Below are 14730 nucleotides of genomic sequence, written 5' to 3' on the forward strand. Positions count from 1 at the left end.
TGCAATGTCCAGCTGCAAGTTCCAGTGAGGAGCAGGGTCTTTGAGACCAGCATTGTCATCCCAACTCCAGTACGGAAAAGATCCCCAAAGTAAAGGGCTAGAAAGGTGGGAGGCGTGGACAGCCACCGAGAGCTGTTCTGGAGCAAGCAAAACATTTGAGTCATAGAATGTGGTGGCACAGATAGTGGAAGCTAAGTAGGAAATGGCTAGTTGTTTTGTATCGGTGTGCAGCAAGAGCTGGTCATGAAGACAGGAAACTAACAATTCTGGACCCTACAGCCTCTTACTGTTACTAGAGGTTGTGGAAACTGTCCTTGTTTTATGCTTATCTTTAGAATCCACCCAATCCAAAACACTGATTCCTCTCCACAGGCTCTGAGGTACAGTCTTCAAGACAGTTTCCTGTAATCTTGGGAAAAGCATCAGAGAAGAGCTCAAGCTTCACCCATAGTCCTGTAGAGAGGATGTCTGAAACTCGAATGCATGTGGATCACCAGGACTAAGAACATGAGAGCAGGGCTGAGAACCTCCTCTACTCCTGAACCTTCAGCCAAACAAAAGAAAGAAGTTCTTTGTCAAAGATACTTGGCAGAAGCCCTGTTTGTGATCATTGTTTTCATTGTTCACACATCACAGACCCCCTGCTTGCTAAATGAGAAACAGTGAAAACAAGAGCACCAGCCACTCTCAGCACCAAAGTCAATAATTGTTTTCAGAGAACACAAAGGGAAGTTGCACCAAGCATTGAAAGCGGCTGTTCAGCTTTGGCAAGTTCGGGTACTCCAGAGAAAAACTTACCAGGTCAAACCGCTTGGCAAGTTCCAGGTCATCTTCGTTTCTGACCATCTCAAAGAAATCTAAGTGCCTAAGAGAAAACGGAAAAACAAAACAAACAAAACCTGCCAATGTTCATGGCATAATTCAGACTTAAACTAGGCATGTTAGTATAGAAGTAGCAACACCTCATTTCTAGCTAGAACACTTGGAAAATGGCGAGCCTTTCTTAAATGAAGTGCTGGGATAGGTATGCAAAGCAACCCATGGGGGTCAATGAGAGGCCAAAAGAAATGGCTGGCTGAGGTATACACGCTCTTCAATCCTTGTGCTACGTCACTGCATTGAAGTAAGGCTGCTAAAAATAAACATAAACTAGGAAAGGGATATTCTATTTGTGATAAATACAATGCCTGCAGTGATAATATATTTCTAAAAAATCCACGCCATACTTGTTAACCAGATATTAGACCATTAAAAGTTGTTTCTTTTACATGGTGGAGCAGAGACACATTCAGTGGATTAGTTAAACAGCAGAGCTCACAGCTGTCTTTACATTTGCCTATTGATGAGCACAGCAGCATGCCTCTGTTGGGATCTGGGGGACCTGGTGAGAGACACATCTGACCACGGCATCTGGACTTCTCTTGCACAGAGACCAGAGTGCAGCAGATGATGTGGAGAAAGGCTGTGGCACATCCCCCTGTATAGCCCTGGCATATAGTCAACATAATCCAGGCATCTGGGATCCTCTCAAACCTCTGTTATCACTCTCATCACAGTAACGTGTAAGATCCAAAACACTCCTAGCTACTGACCAAAGGCACAGGGATCGCCTATGTGACAGATTCTCTTCTTTGTTATAATGTTGTAGATCAAAAGTAACATTACTGGTTCCAGCTCTGCAGCAAAATGCAGACACGTGCAACTGCATGCAATCTTTTCCTGTGACATTAATCCACAGGTATACACCTCTACACCTCCACGTGCTCAAAGAGGCGAGGCCATTCTTTACTACAGGCAGCTGGTGCTAACCTGATGCTTATGCAGAATCTGAGGCATGTTACGTTTGCCCTTAAGGGATAGATCTATAGCAGCTCCTGACAGTGGATGTTTGAGAAAACGGTGCCTTGAAACCTGCAGGCATAGGTGTGATCCATAGGTTTTTCACCATGTGCTTTGGCAAACTTGACACTTCTATCTAGGAAATCACAAATAACAGATACCTACAAATCAGCCCTGCTCTGTAGGAAGGAGCTTGGAGTAGCAGACAATAAGGGATAGCAGCACATAAGCAGGTCAGTGCCTCTCCACAAAGCTTAATGTGGTCACAGGAGAAGGTAGACTCCTATGGCTGCCTGCTCTTACACCTTAAAATGCTTCATTTTGTTAAGCAAATGGATTTTACCAGGGTCCTCATTGGTTCATCAGTCTTTTAGCTTCTTGAAGTGTCTCAGTCAAATTGTGCAGATTGTTTACTCCAAGTTTATTTCAGCATGTGGCTTTGTGAAGGGTTTAATTTAAGGTCATTAGCAGCTTCAATTACTGTAGCAAAATATGGAATTGCTAGTGGAGAAAACATTTACTATCTGTATAACTTTTAATGCAGTAATTTGAAGGTGCCATTCAAGTGTTGCATTTTGTGCAGTAGCAGGGCTGTTTGAAGATGTTCCTTGTTCTTCTCTCTTGCCCCCTTGGTACCTTTACCCCTTCGCCCACCACAGATGCCTCTTCTCTCATAGTTGTGCCAGTGCCACTGTTTGGGAGGGTGCAGTACAAGCTAGATCACAAAAAAGACTGAGCTTAAAGAAAAACCTTGGAAATTCAGAACCTGCACTTTGACTACACATACTCAGTCTCAATGAAGTCAATAATTACTGGCTTCCGTCCCTCCTACCAGGACAGGCTTTTGTTCCAGTTTTGCTACAAGAGAAAAGAATTAGAAGTGGGATTTTTCAGTTTGTTGGGTTTTTTTGTTGTTGTTGTTGGGGTTTGTTTTGTTGGTTTTTTTTCATTATGATTGCCATCCCCAGCTTAAAAGAAAAGCAATTCAGGAACACCTTGCCACAGCCACTGCCAATTTAGTGTGTACGTTTCCTACTTCATCTGCTGATTTTAATTCTAAGGACAAATCTCCTTTATGTCTTTAAAGGAAGTCAGTTTTAGGAAGAGACAGAGACAGCTTTGTGCTTAAATCTGAAACCCAAATGGAGAAGAGTTTCTAAGAATTCTTTCTGTTGATCAATAACTGTTCTCAAAAACCATGTCTTACCTGTCCAGTGTGGCATTCTCATGTCCTCTTAGCTTGTCAATGACAGGTTGAATTCCCAGCATTAGAAACTCATATCGCAGGTGTAATCGGAACTCCAAATTGTCCTTAAAAAGTGTGGGAAAACCAATTAGGTTCCAAAAGCTTTTAATCACATTAAAAAAAAAAAGAAAACAAACTTAAAACCTCAGTTCTTCCCTTTTTAATATAATCTATCCTGGCATCAAATTCACAGGTTGATTAATTCCAGTAAAGTAAGCAAAAAATATTAATGCATTCACCTCTGTTTCATTCAAAAATACAGTCCTCATTTACCTACAGTGAGTTCTGCATGCCCAGTCAGAAGGACAGCACACTCCATCTTGTTCCATAAAGAGCAAAAGTTATTAGTGTTTGTCCTGCTAGCCCATTGCTCCTGCTTACAGATAAATAGTACTGCAGTCTTCCTCCTAGCTTTTATGTTTATTTATCATAAGATCACCATATAGTCTGGCAAACTTGACACCTATTCAGTGGGATGTTACAGGACTGCTGCAGATAGAGACAAATAAATTGCCGGACAAAGCTCTTACGAGCTTGTTTTCTGTTGTGGTTTAACCAAGAAAAGAAAAGCCAATGTACCAGACGTAACGTTTCTAATAAAACAAAATAATTTTAAACTATCCTACAGCCTCAAACAAAAGTCTTGTTAATGAAAGAAAAACAACAAATTGTCTTTTCTGGAATGCCTCCCTTTGACTTTTTCAAATTAAAACCTTTTGAGTTCGGCTTTGAGTCAAAACAACATTTCAAAATGTTTCTGAAGGTAAATCAAAATGTTTTCTAAAATGCTGAAATCCAGAGGTAAATGCTTTGCAGTTCTTTAAAAAAAGTAAAAACAAAACCAACCCCAAAACCCAAAGCCATCATTTCAGTGCAAGTCATCTATGTTTTATTAGAAGAGGCTGGGAATGAAATAGTATGGAAGACATTATAAGACTGATATTAACAATTAAGCATTATTTTCCACAAACTATATCCACTCAACAACACAAGATTTGTGACTTAATCTACTAGCCATTTCCAAGGTAAATTAATTCAAGCATAACATTTTGGAAGGAATTTTCAGGGCAGCGGCTCACCTCACCAGCACCAGCATTCAGAACAGCATTGATAAAGGACATGATGGCTGTTTTGAGATTTACTTCATCTCTGTATCGCCCCATGCTTCGATCTAGCTCATTCAACAATGTCTGAAATAGAATAGCAGGCTTGGTTAGAGGATATAATCTAATTTCTCGTACTATTTTGCACACTGTTCATGGGATATGCACACAGTCTTCTTTTGAGTTGCTATATCTTTGCTTAAAGAAATTATTTTTTTCAGACAAAGTTGTTAGCAGTTTTGGGCATGCCACAATAAACAAATGAAGAATAGTGATAGGAATAAAATGCGCACCTCATCCTAATTGGAAAAAAAAAAAAGTTTTTAAAAAGCTATTATTTGAGAAAAACCAGATGCCCTTTATAGTTCCTGCCAACACGATCTAAGCAAGTAGCAGAATAATGTCCGTCCTAGTCAGTTAACTCCGTATGGTGAATATGACAGGGAGTTTGTACATGCAGAAAAATAGCATCAGATTTCTATCTATTTCTTTCTACTCACATCACCCAGGTAATTTTCATTATTTTCTTGGACCTCAGCAGGATAGATTGCACTTACGTATACAGGGGGAGAGAATTCTAAAGAGAAGCTGTCTTTTGAGGAATAAGACCTATATGTGGACCTTGGAAGATTTCTCCTTGTTCCTTTACTTAAAAACATTTCACGTGAAGCAGAAAATTACCTACCTCTTAGGAAGATCTTTTTAGGGATTTGCAAATAACAGGAATATCCTCCGTGTATACAGCTCCAAAGCTTAAAGGTGAATTACACAGCTCCACTGGAAGTGCAGTTAAAATCCAGTTCCCTTGTTACAGAATCAGAACGGTTTGGTCTGGAAGTGACCTTTAAAGATCACCTAGTCCAACCCCCTGCCATGGGCAGGGACATCTTTCAACTAGACCAGGCTGCTCAAAGCCCCATCCAGCCTGACCGTGAACACTTCCAATGATGGGGCATCCACACCTTCTCTGGGCAGCCTGTTGCAGTGCCTCACCACTCTCATCATAACAAAATCTCTTCCTTTCACCCAATCTACCTCTAGCCTCTTTACGTTTAAAACCATTACCCTTTGTCCTGTCACTACAGGCCCTGGTAAAAAGTCTTTCTCCATCTTTCTTATAAGCTCTCTTTATATATTGAAAGGCTGCTATAAGGTCTCCCTGGAGACTGTATATGTCCTTATTAACTAAATAGCAGGAGTATTTAGCATTCAGGGGGTATTTAGCGCAGAAATGCTTTTGATCTAACCTCTGTATACTTACGGATCATACTTACAGATATTTCACCATAATCTTCTGAACATCAAGAGACAAATGAGAAAAAAAGACTAGACAAATAACATTGGTAGTCTATGCCTTATACAGTCTGTTTAATATTAACTTCACTTGTATATTTACCAAAGAGGTAATGTGTAGAAACTGATTAGCCATGAAAGCAACTCTACTTTTAGCTTTGTGCTGATGACTGTGAATCTTCTCTTCAGGGTATTCTCTGATCAGTTCATCATTTCAAGGATGATTTTCCTTACTGGAAGAGTAATAAATTTCACTTGAGATCTGCCAGTTCAATTGCATGCGTCTCAGGCCAGCGTTAACAATAAACACTCTACACTCATATATTTGGTTTGCTGATGCACTAGAAAAGACAGAATACTTTTTACTGTTCCCAAGAAGTTTTGGCCATAAATGGAGAATAAAGACAAAAATAACTTCTTAGTGTTCAGCTCGGCAGATCCATCTAAATAAAATTTGAATCTATGATGCTGAGTAAGGAAGTTCATTTTCCTTTAGTCAGTATTCTGTCCCTGGCTACTGAAAGTGTTCATTCATAGCAAAATCTTTCCTGTGCTAGTCATCAGTTTCATAGGCCTATCTTGTTTCCTGTAGAAAATGGACATCACCATGGAGATAAGCCTCAAGAAACAGTGGGAATATCCTCCTGTGCATTCCCCAGGGGAAAGAATACCCTCCTGGCTTCACACAAACCCTTTGCTTCATTTTGGGTAAAAATCTTTTGGTCTATCATAACACTGCTACTGACAGCTGTTCTTATATCTCAGCATAGCACGTTCACTATCAAGCAAGCTTCATTTCATAAACTCCTTTTATTTGCATCTTCTAAACTACCCACTTGTAAATGTCCCTACTCCTGCCATTTGAACTTCCATCACATCCATGATTTCCCAGTAGTTACATTATGGCCAAATACCAACCCTTCCCCCATTTTGTTAAAAACGCTAGAGTGTCTTATGTAAAAATACATAAAATGCCCTACTAAGTCAGACTGGGGGTCAGTCCAGTCCAGCATCCTATCTCTGACAATGACAACAGGAGACTATTTAAGAGGTCTTTAAATTCACCAACAAACTTAACTCTTCACCTTGCAAAATAACCAGAAGTGAAATAAGTGAGAGAATTTAGTTCTGTTACTGTCAGGTTTGACACCAAAATCCAAAGCACATGTGTCTTCTTGGAATAATTTAAGTAGCCATTATTAAAGAAGCATCAAAACCAAGGACGGTTTTGCTGGTTTTCTTCAGAGGCCTCACTCCTACCATATATTCTCACAGACTTTTATGAACGTGCTAGACCGTATGCAACGACATATCAGACGTAGCATTCCGACAGGTTGAAGGATGTTAACAAAAGTTTTCTATCCCCCATTTCAGAAGGATGGACTAGGAGTAGAATGCAGTGGGGACCAAGCCAAATTCAGGACAAGAAAAACAGAAACTCTGGGTTGCACTAAACTAATTGAAGAGCACATCTTCATGTAGATTGTTCAGCTCTAGAAGGAAACGCTATAAATTCATTCGGTTCCTAAAGACCAGAGTCTACACCCACACACTGTGGCCAAACTCCAATATCTCTAACCCTTTGCAAATGGCTGTGGTTCAAGTCTTCACTTCAACATTTCCTGTGAAAAAGATTTCACCACACCTCTTGGCAGCCAGCTCCGTGGCCCAATTGATCTTATGGTTGTAAAGGTTTTTCCTACTATTAAAGCAAAACTTTCCTCATTTAATCCCATTATTCCTCATCACTGACATTCAGTAGGGTTTCATTCAATCTGCACCAAACCTCAAAAGGCTTTGGATGAGCCCTGAGGGGAAGAAGCATATCAAGTGGGAATACAGGATTTTAATTTGTTCCTTGTTAGCTCCTCTACTACAATTCCAAATTGATCAGATTTCTCCCTGCAGATTATGGTCTGTACTGATGGTGTTTAACACAAACCAGGCAAGGGGGCTCTGGAAGGAATGCTTCTAATCTCCACCTTTTCAACCGAAAATATCAAGCTTCCTTTATACCTTCACCTCAAGCTTCAAAATTTCTAGCAGCATTAAGGAGGATAACAAGAGTGTTCTGCCCAAAGCAGCCCAGTTAATATTTTCATTGCGAATCGAAATCAGCTCCTTTCAGACAGTATCTAACACCTAGATTCTCTCAAGACTAAAAGTAAAATTTTTTTCTTCCCACAGGGGTCCCCAGCTGGGTAGGTGTTTCAGGCAGCAAACTAGGCTGGAAGGGCACTGGAACATCCTGATATACTTTTCTGGGCTGGTACATCATTATGACTTTGCGATATTAGTTTGATTCAAAATATGGCATGTTGAAAAGTACAACATGTTGCAATGTCATAACATAAGGCATTCACTCCACAGGAGAAATGAGGGGAAGCAGCAAGCACAACAAGAATCAGAAAGGCAACAATTTAGGGAAGAGTAAGACTGTGCTCCTTTCAGACAAGAAACCAGTCATAAATACGATAATGCAGACATGAATGACATTGAAATCAGAGACTCTTCTCATTTTTCATAGCATTTTAGAAACCTCCATATTCACAAGAAACGCACCTAAGAAATTCAAGATAAAGCAACGGCTTCATGGTCACACAGTGAGTCACTGACAAAATTACACTAGTACCAATTCGAATACATCAGATGGAAAAGAATCCCAGTAACGACACCAAGGGCTCATCTTCCTAATTACACATTTCTGCTTTGAGGGTTTATTGTGTGGCTTTCCAATGTTTTCTTTCATCTCTCTTCTTTAAAGGTCAGAGTAGAATTTGTAGGCAAAGAAGCATATTTCAAACAAAAATTGCATGAAGAAAGTACAGAGTTTTCCAGATTGCCCCAGGAAGAAGACTGAAGGCATGCCTTTATATTATTATGATATTTGAGGAAAGATGGAATACTACTCTGAAGAGGACGGTTTTCAAGGAATATCTTAAAAGACGAACTGGAGACTGCCTGTTGGCCATTACAGGGAGAATTACTCCAGGCAGAAGGGAAGCATGAAAGAAGGGTCAAAGATTAAAGCAGGCAAAGGGATCGGTTCAGGCAAGATGCTGCAGGAAATGTGAGAAAATAGGAATAGCCACAATATAAATTCAGACACAAAGAGAAAGTATGGAATGTTGTTGCAAATGCCAAGACAAAGATGATCCTGATTGACCTGTGAACACGCTGAACAGCGGAGATATAGGGTGAAGTTGTAGCACTAAGAGGCATTCAAGTGAAGTCGTCTCACCAAGGAAGAGTAACTTCTGAAGAATCTCTCGTAGCTTTAAATGTGACTCCTCTCTGAAGTTAAGGATTAGATTGATAATTGCAGTCATTTTTATGTAAATGCTGGCAATTTAGAAAGAAGTAACATTTTACATCAGAGTTTCCACTTGGAGCAAAGTGTGAAATTTTGTTAAGGACGTAGTCCTTCATCTTCATAAAAGTTCTATCTATATTTTCCATTAACTTCAATTTTAAAAAAAGAACACATCAAAACGCAAGGACATCCTTTCCAAAATATTTCAGCAGTTTGATTAGTGGTCTTCAGGTGGTATCACCTGGTGCAATTTAGTTAAATTAATCTGGATTACAAATGTTTAAATCACTCAGAAATCTCACTGTAATTTGTATTTTGATTTTAGATACACTAGCATAAAACTGTAAGTTTCCTTCTCAAATAGCAAGACAGAGCCAATGCAAGTTTAGTAAGAACCGTATTTTAAGTCGCAGCTTTCCTTCTCTACTAATTCACCAGTTGCTGGGTCCTCTGACTACTTTTGGCTAGCTGTGCCAGGTAGCAAGAGCTGTGCTTAGAACACGGACCAGCAATAACTTCTGACATTCAACTAAACATACCATGTTTTATATTATTGTGTTAGATATGTGATCTCTACATCACTCCACCGCACTTTAGCATGGGCAAATCGGAAATAATCAGTGTTCAATCTAAAGTTGTCAGCAGCAAGTTATGCAGTAGCTCAAGTTTTACATGGTTGCCAGTAAATAACTCTGAACCTCTCTTCCTCCTTCTTACAAAGAGAAGTGGAAGGAGAACCATGCACCCAAAATTTTATTCATCACCATGATATTCCTCTGCAGGAAGGAGAAAAAAAAGGAAAAAAAAAGAGAAAACAATTTGTGTTGGGGAAAAATAGATCTGGAACAGTGTTTCTTCCATTTATCTCCTGATTCCCCAAAGTACTGTGCTGGTCATCACAGGTAATACGGGGAGAGTGGGACACTTAGATTTACTGTAATCTGCAAGAGGGGAAAATAAATCCAAACACCGAGTATACAAAGTGCCAGCTTTCACAGATGAGGAGGGATAAATTGGCAGTGAAGTGGCTGACGGGGACGAAGAATATTATCAACCACTGTTGTCAGGAAGGCAACTTAATGAAGAGCAACAATTGCAGTGATGCTGCCAGAGGTCAGCGTTAGCTGTAAATTATTTATTGGACACCAATGAAAGTGAGCTCAGTACGGTTTGCAGATAGCCCTACACTTTTTATTTCACAAGAATCAAGTCTGATTTCCAAAACTGAGAATCTGAAATTATTCTCCTCTTAGGTATTGTGCCTCTAATTTGACCATTGTATTACAGAGCTAGATCTAGAGAAAGACTGAGCAGCGCCTTTACAGTTCCCTGCTTTCCTTTCCCCTCCATTAGAATCAGTCTGCAATAATGAACCACAGAGCCACAGAGCCAAAGGAATAAATTCCTACTCTGCACATTCAAAGTCCGTTTCTCCTGTTCCTACAGTTTAGTTCATTTTTTTATTACTTTTCACAGAAAGAATTCTCATTTTTCTGTTCTGCCAGATCCCCAGTTGTGGGGGATCATTTTCAACATAACAGTGATTAGGTGTGGCCAGTTACAGTCAGCCTAAAGCTGCAAGCTCTAAGCTGTTTGGACACTTCACTGCACTGAGTGATGCTGCTAGTAGCCCAAGCTACAGCCTCAAGAGTTCAGTTTGAAACCTAAAGGATCTCATAAGATATCTACAAAGTCTGGGTTACAAAGATTACACTCAGGACTAGGATAAAGAAAAAAAGGCTTTCGCTGGCTTTCATTGTACACCACAGCTTTGAGGTTTACAGTTAAAGCATAGGATAAGAGTCGTCAGCTCATCCTTTTCTTAAAATGGCCTCCCACAGTCAAGTTACAGTGGATGCTTCTCTTGATAATGAGCTGAAAGACCATTCTGAGACATAGGTGTGGGAGAGCACGAGGCAAAGAGATATAACACTGTCTTAACTGGTAAGTCCTAGAGTATCAGAGAACCTTTCACTGAAACGTAAAGACGACCATGACCACATTTGTTTCATCAGCACTTAAAAAAAGCCCTAGTCTCTCTGTTAGATGAAAATGACTGAAAATGGATGAGAAATGTCTTTTAATGAATCCTTACCTCCTCAAAATTAAACTTAAGCTATTGCTTTGTGTAGTGGAAAATCCCATTCCAGCATCTAGACTCAGGTGTTAGAAATTGCAAACAAGAACACCTCCCATCTGCTAAATAATTTTGGTGTTTGGGTGGGGTTTTTTTGTTTTGTTTTTTTAAGAAAGAAAAAAGATATAGTATCCATTTATCTTTCATTTTTCCCCCCCAATAAAAAAGCATTTTGACAAAAGCAAGCATTTATGCAAAGTACTCTCTCATGAATGTGAGAGTTGGTAAGCATGTGCAAATCATTACACCAGATTCCGCAAAAGCTGACAAGACCTGTGCTACCACACTTTGTCCTGCAATGACTTATCTCAGTTATTCAGTAAACTGTAAACCAATTAAAAAAATTAAAAAAAAAAAAAAAGGAAAGAAAAAAGAGAGAGTGAGGACCCAAACTGGAGACACTGAGTAAACTCAGCATCTATCTCCCATTGGGGTTTATTAAGCGGAGTCACTTGGTCAAGTAAGGATAAGTTAACACAGGTCCACAACTGTTGTCAGGGTTGTTAGTCACCACTACTTTTTGCCAAGCATCTAAGGTCACTCCCACCTGTCTCCAATGTATACAAGAATGTCAAATTAATTCAGGAAGGATTCTCCATTTCAGCTAATTACTAGAGAGCAATCTGGAAGGGCCAGTGTACATAGGGGGTGGACCTGCCAGTGTTACATATAGGTTAATACCAAACCAAGATCTCCTGCATCCCGGTCTCAGGTCTGAGTCACAGTCAGTGAATCCCATAGTGCATTCAGTCCAAAAAACAGACACTGGCAGCTACTGTTCATGAGCACAGACTGTTTCTCCATTACAGTCATAGCTTGTTGTAGCCCCAAATCCACTGATGGGGAGGAGGCAGGAGATAAGGGCTGACAGAAACCAGGATCCAGGGCCTGTGTGCCCAACACCACACTTATTTCACCTAAGAACAAACAGCAATTCGGTGAGGTTACCCCAAATTTTAGGAGCTACAGCTTCATACACAACAATAGATTCTGCTACATCTTTTTGTAAAGGTGCTCAGTTCACTAGAAAAAGGAACTTATAATAGCAGCCAGCAGTATCCACAATAAAAGCCTGTCAACGATCCACTGACCTACGCTCAAGGTCTCTGAGATTGAGTTTCCCTTCTGTGTTCTGAATGGGAGATATCTGTGCCAACAACTGCTAAGTCGTGACAATTCACAAGTTGATTGCTAAGTGGCAACTGAAGTGCCTCCACTGCCTATTATTTAATCCACTGTCTCCATTATTTAATCCGCAACTATTTTATTAGTAAATTAAGGGTTCTAAAATCAGGACTGAGGCTCCTGGAATTCTGTGGCTTCAGCTTCTAGGGTAAAACAAACAACTACCACCCCAGAAATGCCATTAGGTTAGAGCGGAAACAGATTAGCAGCTTTCATTTAACATAGCAAGACCCCATTTTAAGGTAAAATATAGGGGATTTTAAATTAGCATTCATGACAAGCAATTGGGTCTTGAAAAAAGAAATATATGTGCTGATAATCACCACCGTTTGAGGAGGTGAAGTCCCCTTCCTAAAACAAAATGAGAAATGGTGCCTTTTTACTACCTAGCAAGTTTGCAATACATGCACTGTAAAAATCACTCCCTGCAGAGATTCATCATGCTGGGTATTTCTGGCAAAGAATCCTCCTTGTACCTGGAATCTTGTCCTTTCTGCAGCATAGACTTGGTAGTGAAGCATGGCTTGCAAGACTTTCTTGTGACCATCTGGTACCAAGCAGACAGCTCCTAGGATCTCCAGCACAGCAATCTTGGTCTTAATATTCTCAGTCCGTAAGCTCTGGGAGATGATGTTGATACTCTCTGGATGAGCCAGGACATGAGCCCGTCCTTGGGAGTTGTTCATCAGTGCCTTGATACACCCTATAACGGATGTGTGTATACGGCTCTCTGAGGTCTCATAGTCCATGCTCTTCAGGAAGTTCAGCAAACAGCTCAGGCCATCCAGCTCAATAAACCTGGTCACAAATCTGAAAAAATACCAAACAAACAGGTAGGAAAAATAAGGAAAGTAGACCAAAGGCAATTTATTCAAAAGATACCATATTGTATCTGTAAAAGCTGGCTAGTTTTTAGCCTAAAGTTCACAGAATAATTCCCAGGTATTTAAAAAAACCAAACCAAAACAAACACACAAACAAAAAAGAGAAAAAAACCAGAGCACCTAATAATGGTGTGTCACATAGTTTCAGGGTAATTACATTCTACCACTTTATGACCATGCTGTTCGGTTGCTGTGTTCTTTGTTGCAGTTACCACCAAACAGCTGCTATGGTCCACCCCAATAGTTGCTGCATTTTCAACACTGAATTGATTCTTTCAAATTGCGACATCTTACATACATGCTAATACACACAAAATACATTTTCATACAGACTCATCACCACAGTTAGGATTTCAGATTACCTTGAAAACCATTTTTAGACTTAGGTCAAACTTTTAGCCAATACTACTTATAGGCTGCTGCCTCTGGGAGTGGGTACACTGACAGAGGCAAACTCATCACCATCGTGTCAGTCAGCTGTACTGACTTCACACCTGGATCCCATGATATACATATAGGAACCTATAAAGTTAAAGTTTAAAAGGTACATGTTCTTCAGTAAAAGGCAAAGCTCCAATAATGGCCTTGGCTACATTTTTGTTTGTTTGTTTGTTTTTAGTTTCAGGAGGTATATGAAAGATGGAACAGGTCCACTATCAACCTGCAGTAGCAAAATGTACAGAAAAACCTCATAAATAGAGGAAATATAGAATTAATCAGTTACCAAATGACAAATTGAAGACAAAACCTATAGCAGGGCAGATTTATTTTGACTATTGACATTACTAGAGTTCTTTTTCTATTGCATTCTACCATAAAATTTCTCTTTCTTCAGGTTAAGATTATGGAAACTGAAGATGAAAACAACATAGGAGAAAGCCCTTGGAAAAGTTTAAGGTTTTGTTGAAAACCAGGGTTAAAAACCCCAGATGGGTCAAATTAGACCATGCAGACAGCCTCCTAGATGAATCAATTGAAATGAATGGAATTATATAAGTCATTTCAAACAAATCATTCTAGCAATGTTTCATTTAGAATTCCCAGCCTTAAAATTGGGGATTCAAAGATATGAAGAAGGCGGCAAATAATTTCTCTAGATCGCTTTGTTTACTTCCTGCCTCCTCTAACAGGTTGTTCAGGTAGGTGCACTTTTTTAGAATGTCTAAATGCAAACCCATGTGAATTCCATTTGAATTTTCAGTCTACCAAAATACACACCAACAAATGTACACCAACAATAATATGTCCGTGACCGTGTTCTAAACAGCATAATGTAGAAAGACACCTCAAACAAATGAAAAGGTTGTTAACAATTGCCACCTGTATAACGAATTAAGAATAGCAAAAGTTTGTGTCATTTTGCTTTTACCCAGCCCCTCTTCCTCCCTGCTGGATACTTCCTAAGGTGTTATCTTTCTCATTTCCATCCTTAAGTGAGATGCTGTTCCTAATATACAGCAGTAATGTAAGCACTGTACTGAAAGACTGAATTGCACTGGTCTCTCTTCATGTCTGTGCACCGGCAAGGCAAAACCGAGCCATACTTATGTATCTCCTGGATCATATGGACTTGACATATGTATGGTCTTCTGCCGGCTACACCCCACACCACACAGGAATTTTCAGGGCCTACCTGAAAGCTATGCTCACTATGCTGATGGATTTGCCAACTTTGAGCTTGTTTGGGCTGGCAGTTTGACTAGAAACATGGCAAAGCCTGGTGCTTTCAT

At 39.8% G+C, this 14730-nt stretch overlaps 1 protein-coding gene across 5 annotated transcripts in view; it reads right to left on the reverse strand.

The window, feature by feature from the left end:
• The window catches only part of DAAM2 (dishevelled associated activator of morphogenesis 2), a 217256-nt gene that overhangs the window by 59017 nt on the left and 143509 nt on the right, over positions 1-14730 (reverse strand). For all 5 annotated transcript variants that reach the window (XR_008465346.1, XM_054194894.1, XM_054194895.1 and 2 more), the window contains 4 exons: positions 12593-12926; positions 4165-4275; positions 3047-3150; positions 799-865 (listed from right to left, as the gene is read on the reverse strand). Coding sequence is in view for 4 of the 5 variants with exons in the window: in XM_054194894.1 (XP_054050869.1) it covers positions 799-865; positions 3047-3150; positions 4165-4275; positions 12593-12926 (616 nt within the window). In the remaining variant the exon portion in view is untranslated. The remainder of the gene's footprint in view (positions 1-798; positions 866-3046; positions 3151-4164; positions 4276-12592; positions 12927-14730) is intronic.

Source organism: Rissa tridactyla, chromosome 3, assembly GCF_028500815.1.
Source record: "Rissa tridactyla isolate bRisTri1 chromosome 3, bRisTri1.patW.cur.20221130, whole genome shotgun sequence".
Lineage (NCBI taxonomy): Eukaryota > Metazoa > Chordata > Aves > Charadriiformes > Laridae > Rissa > Rissa tridactyla.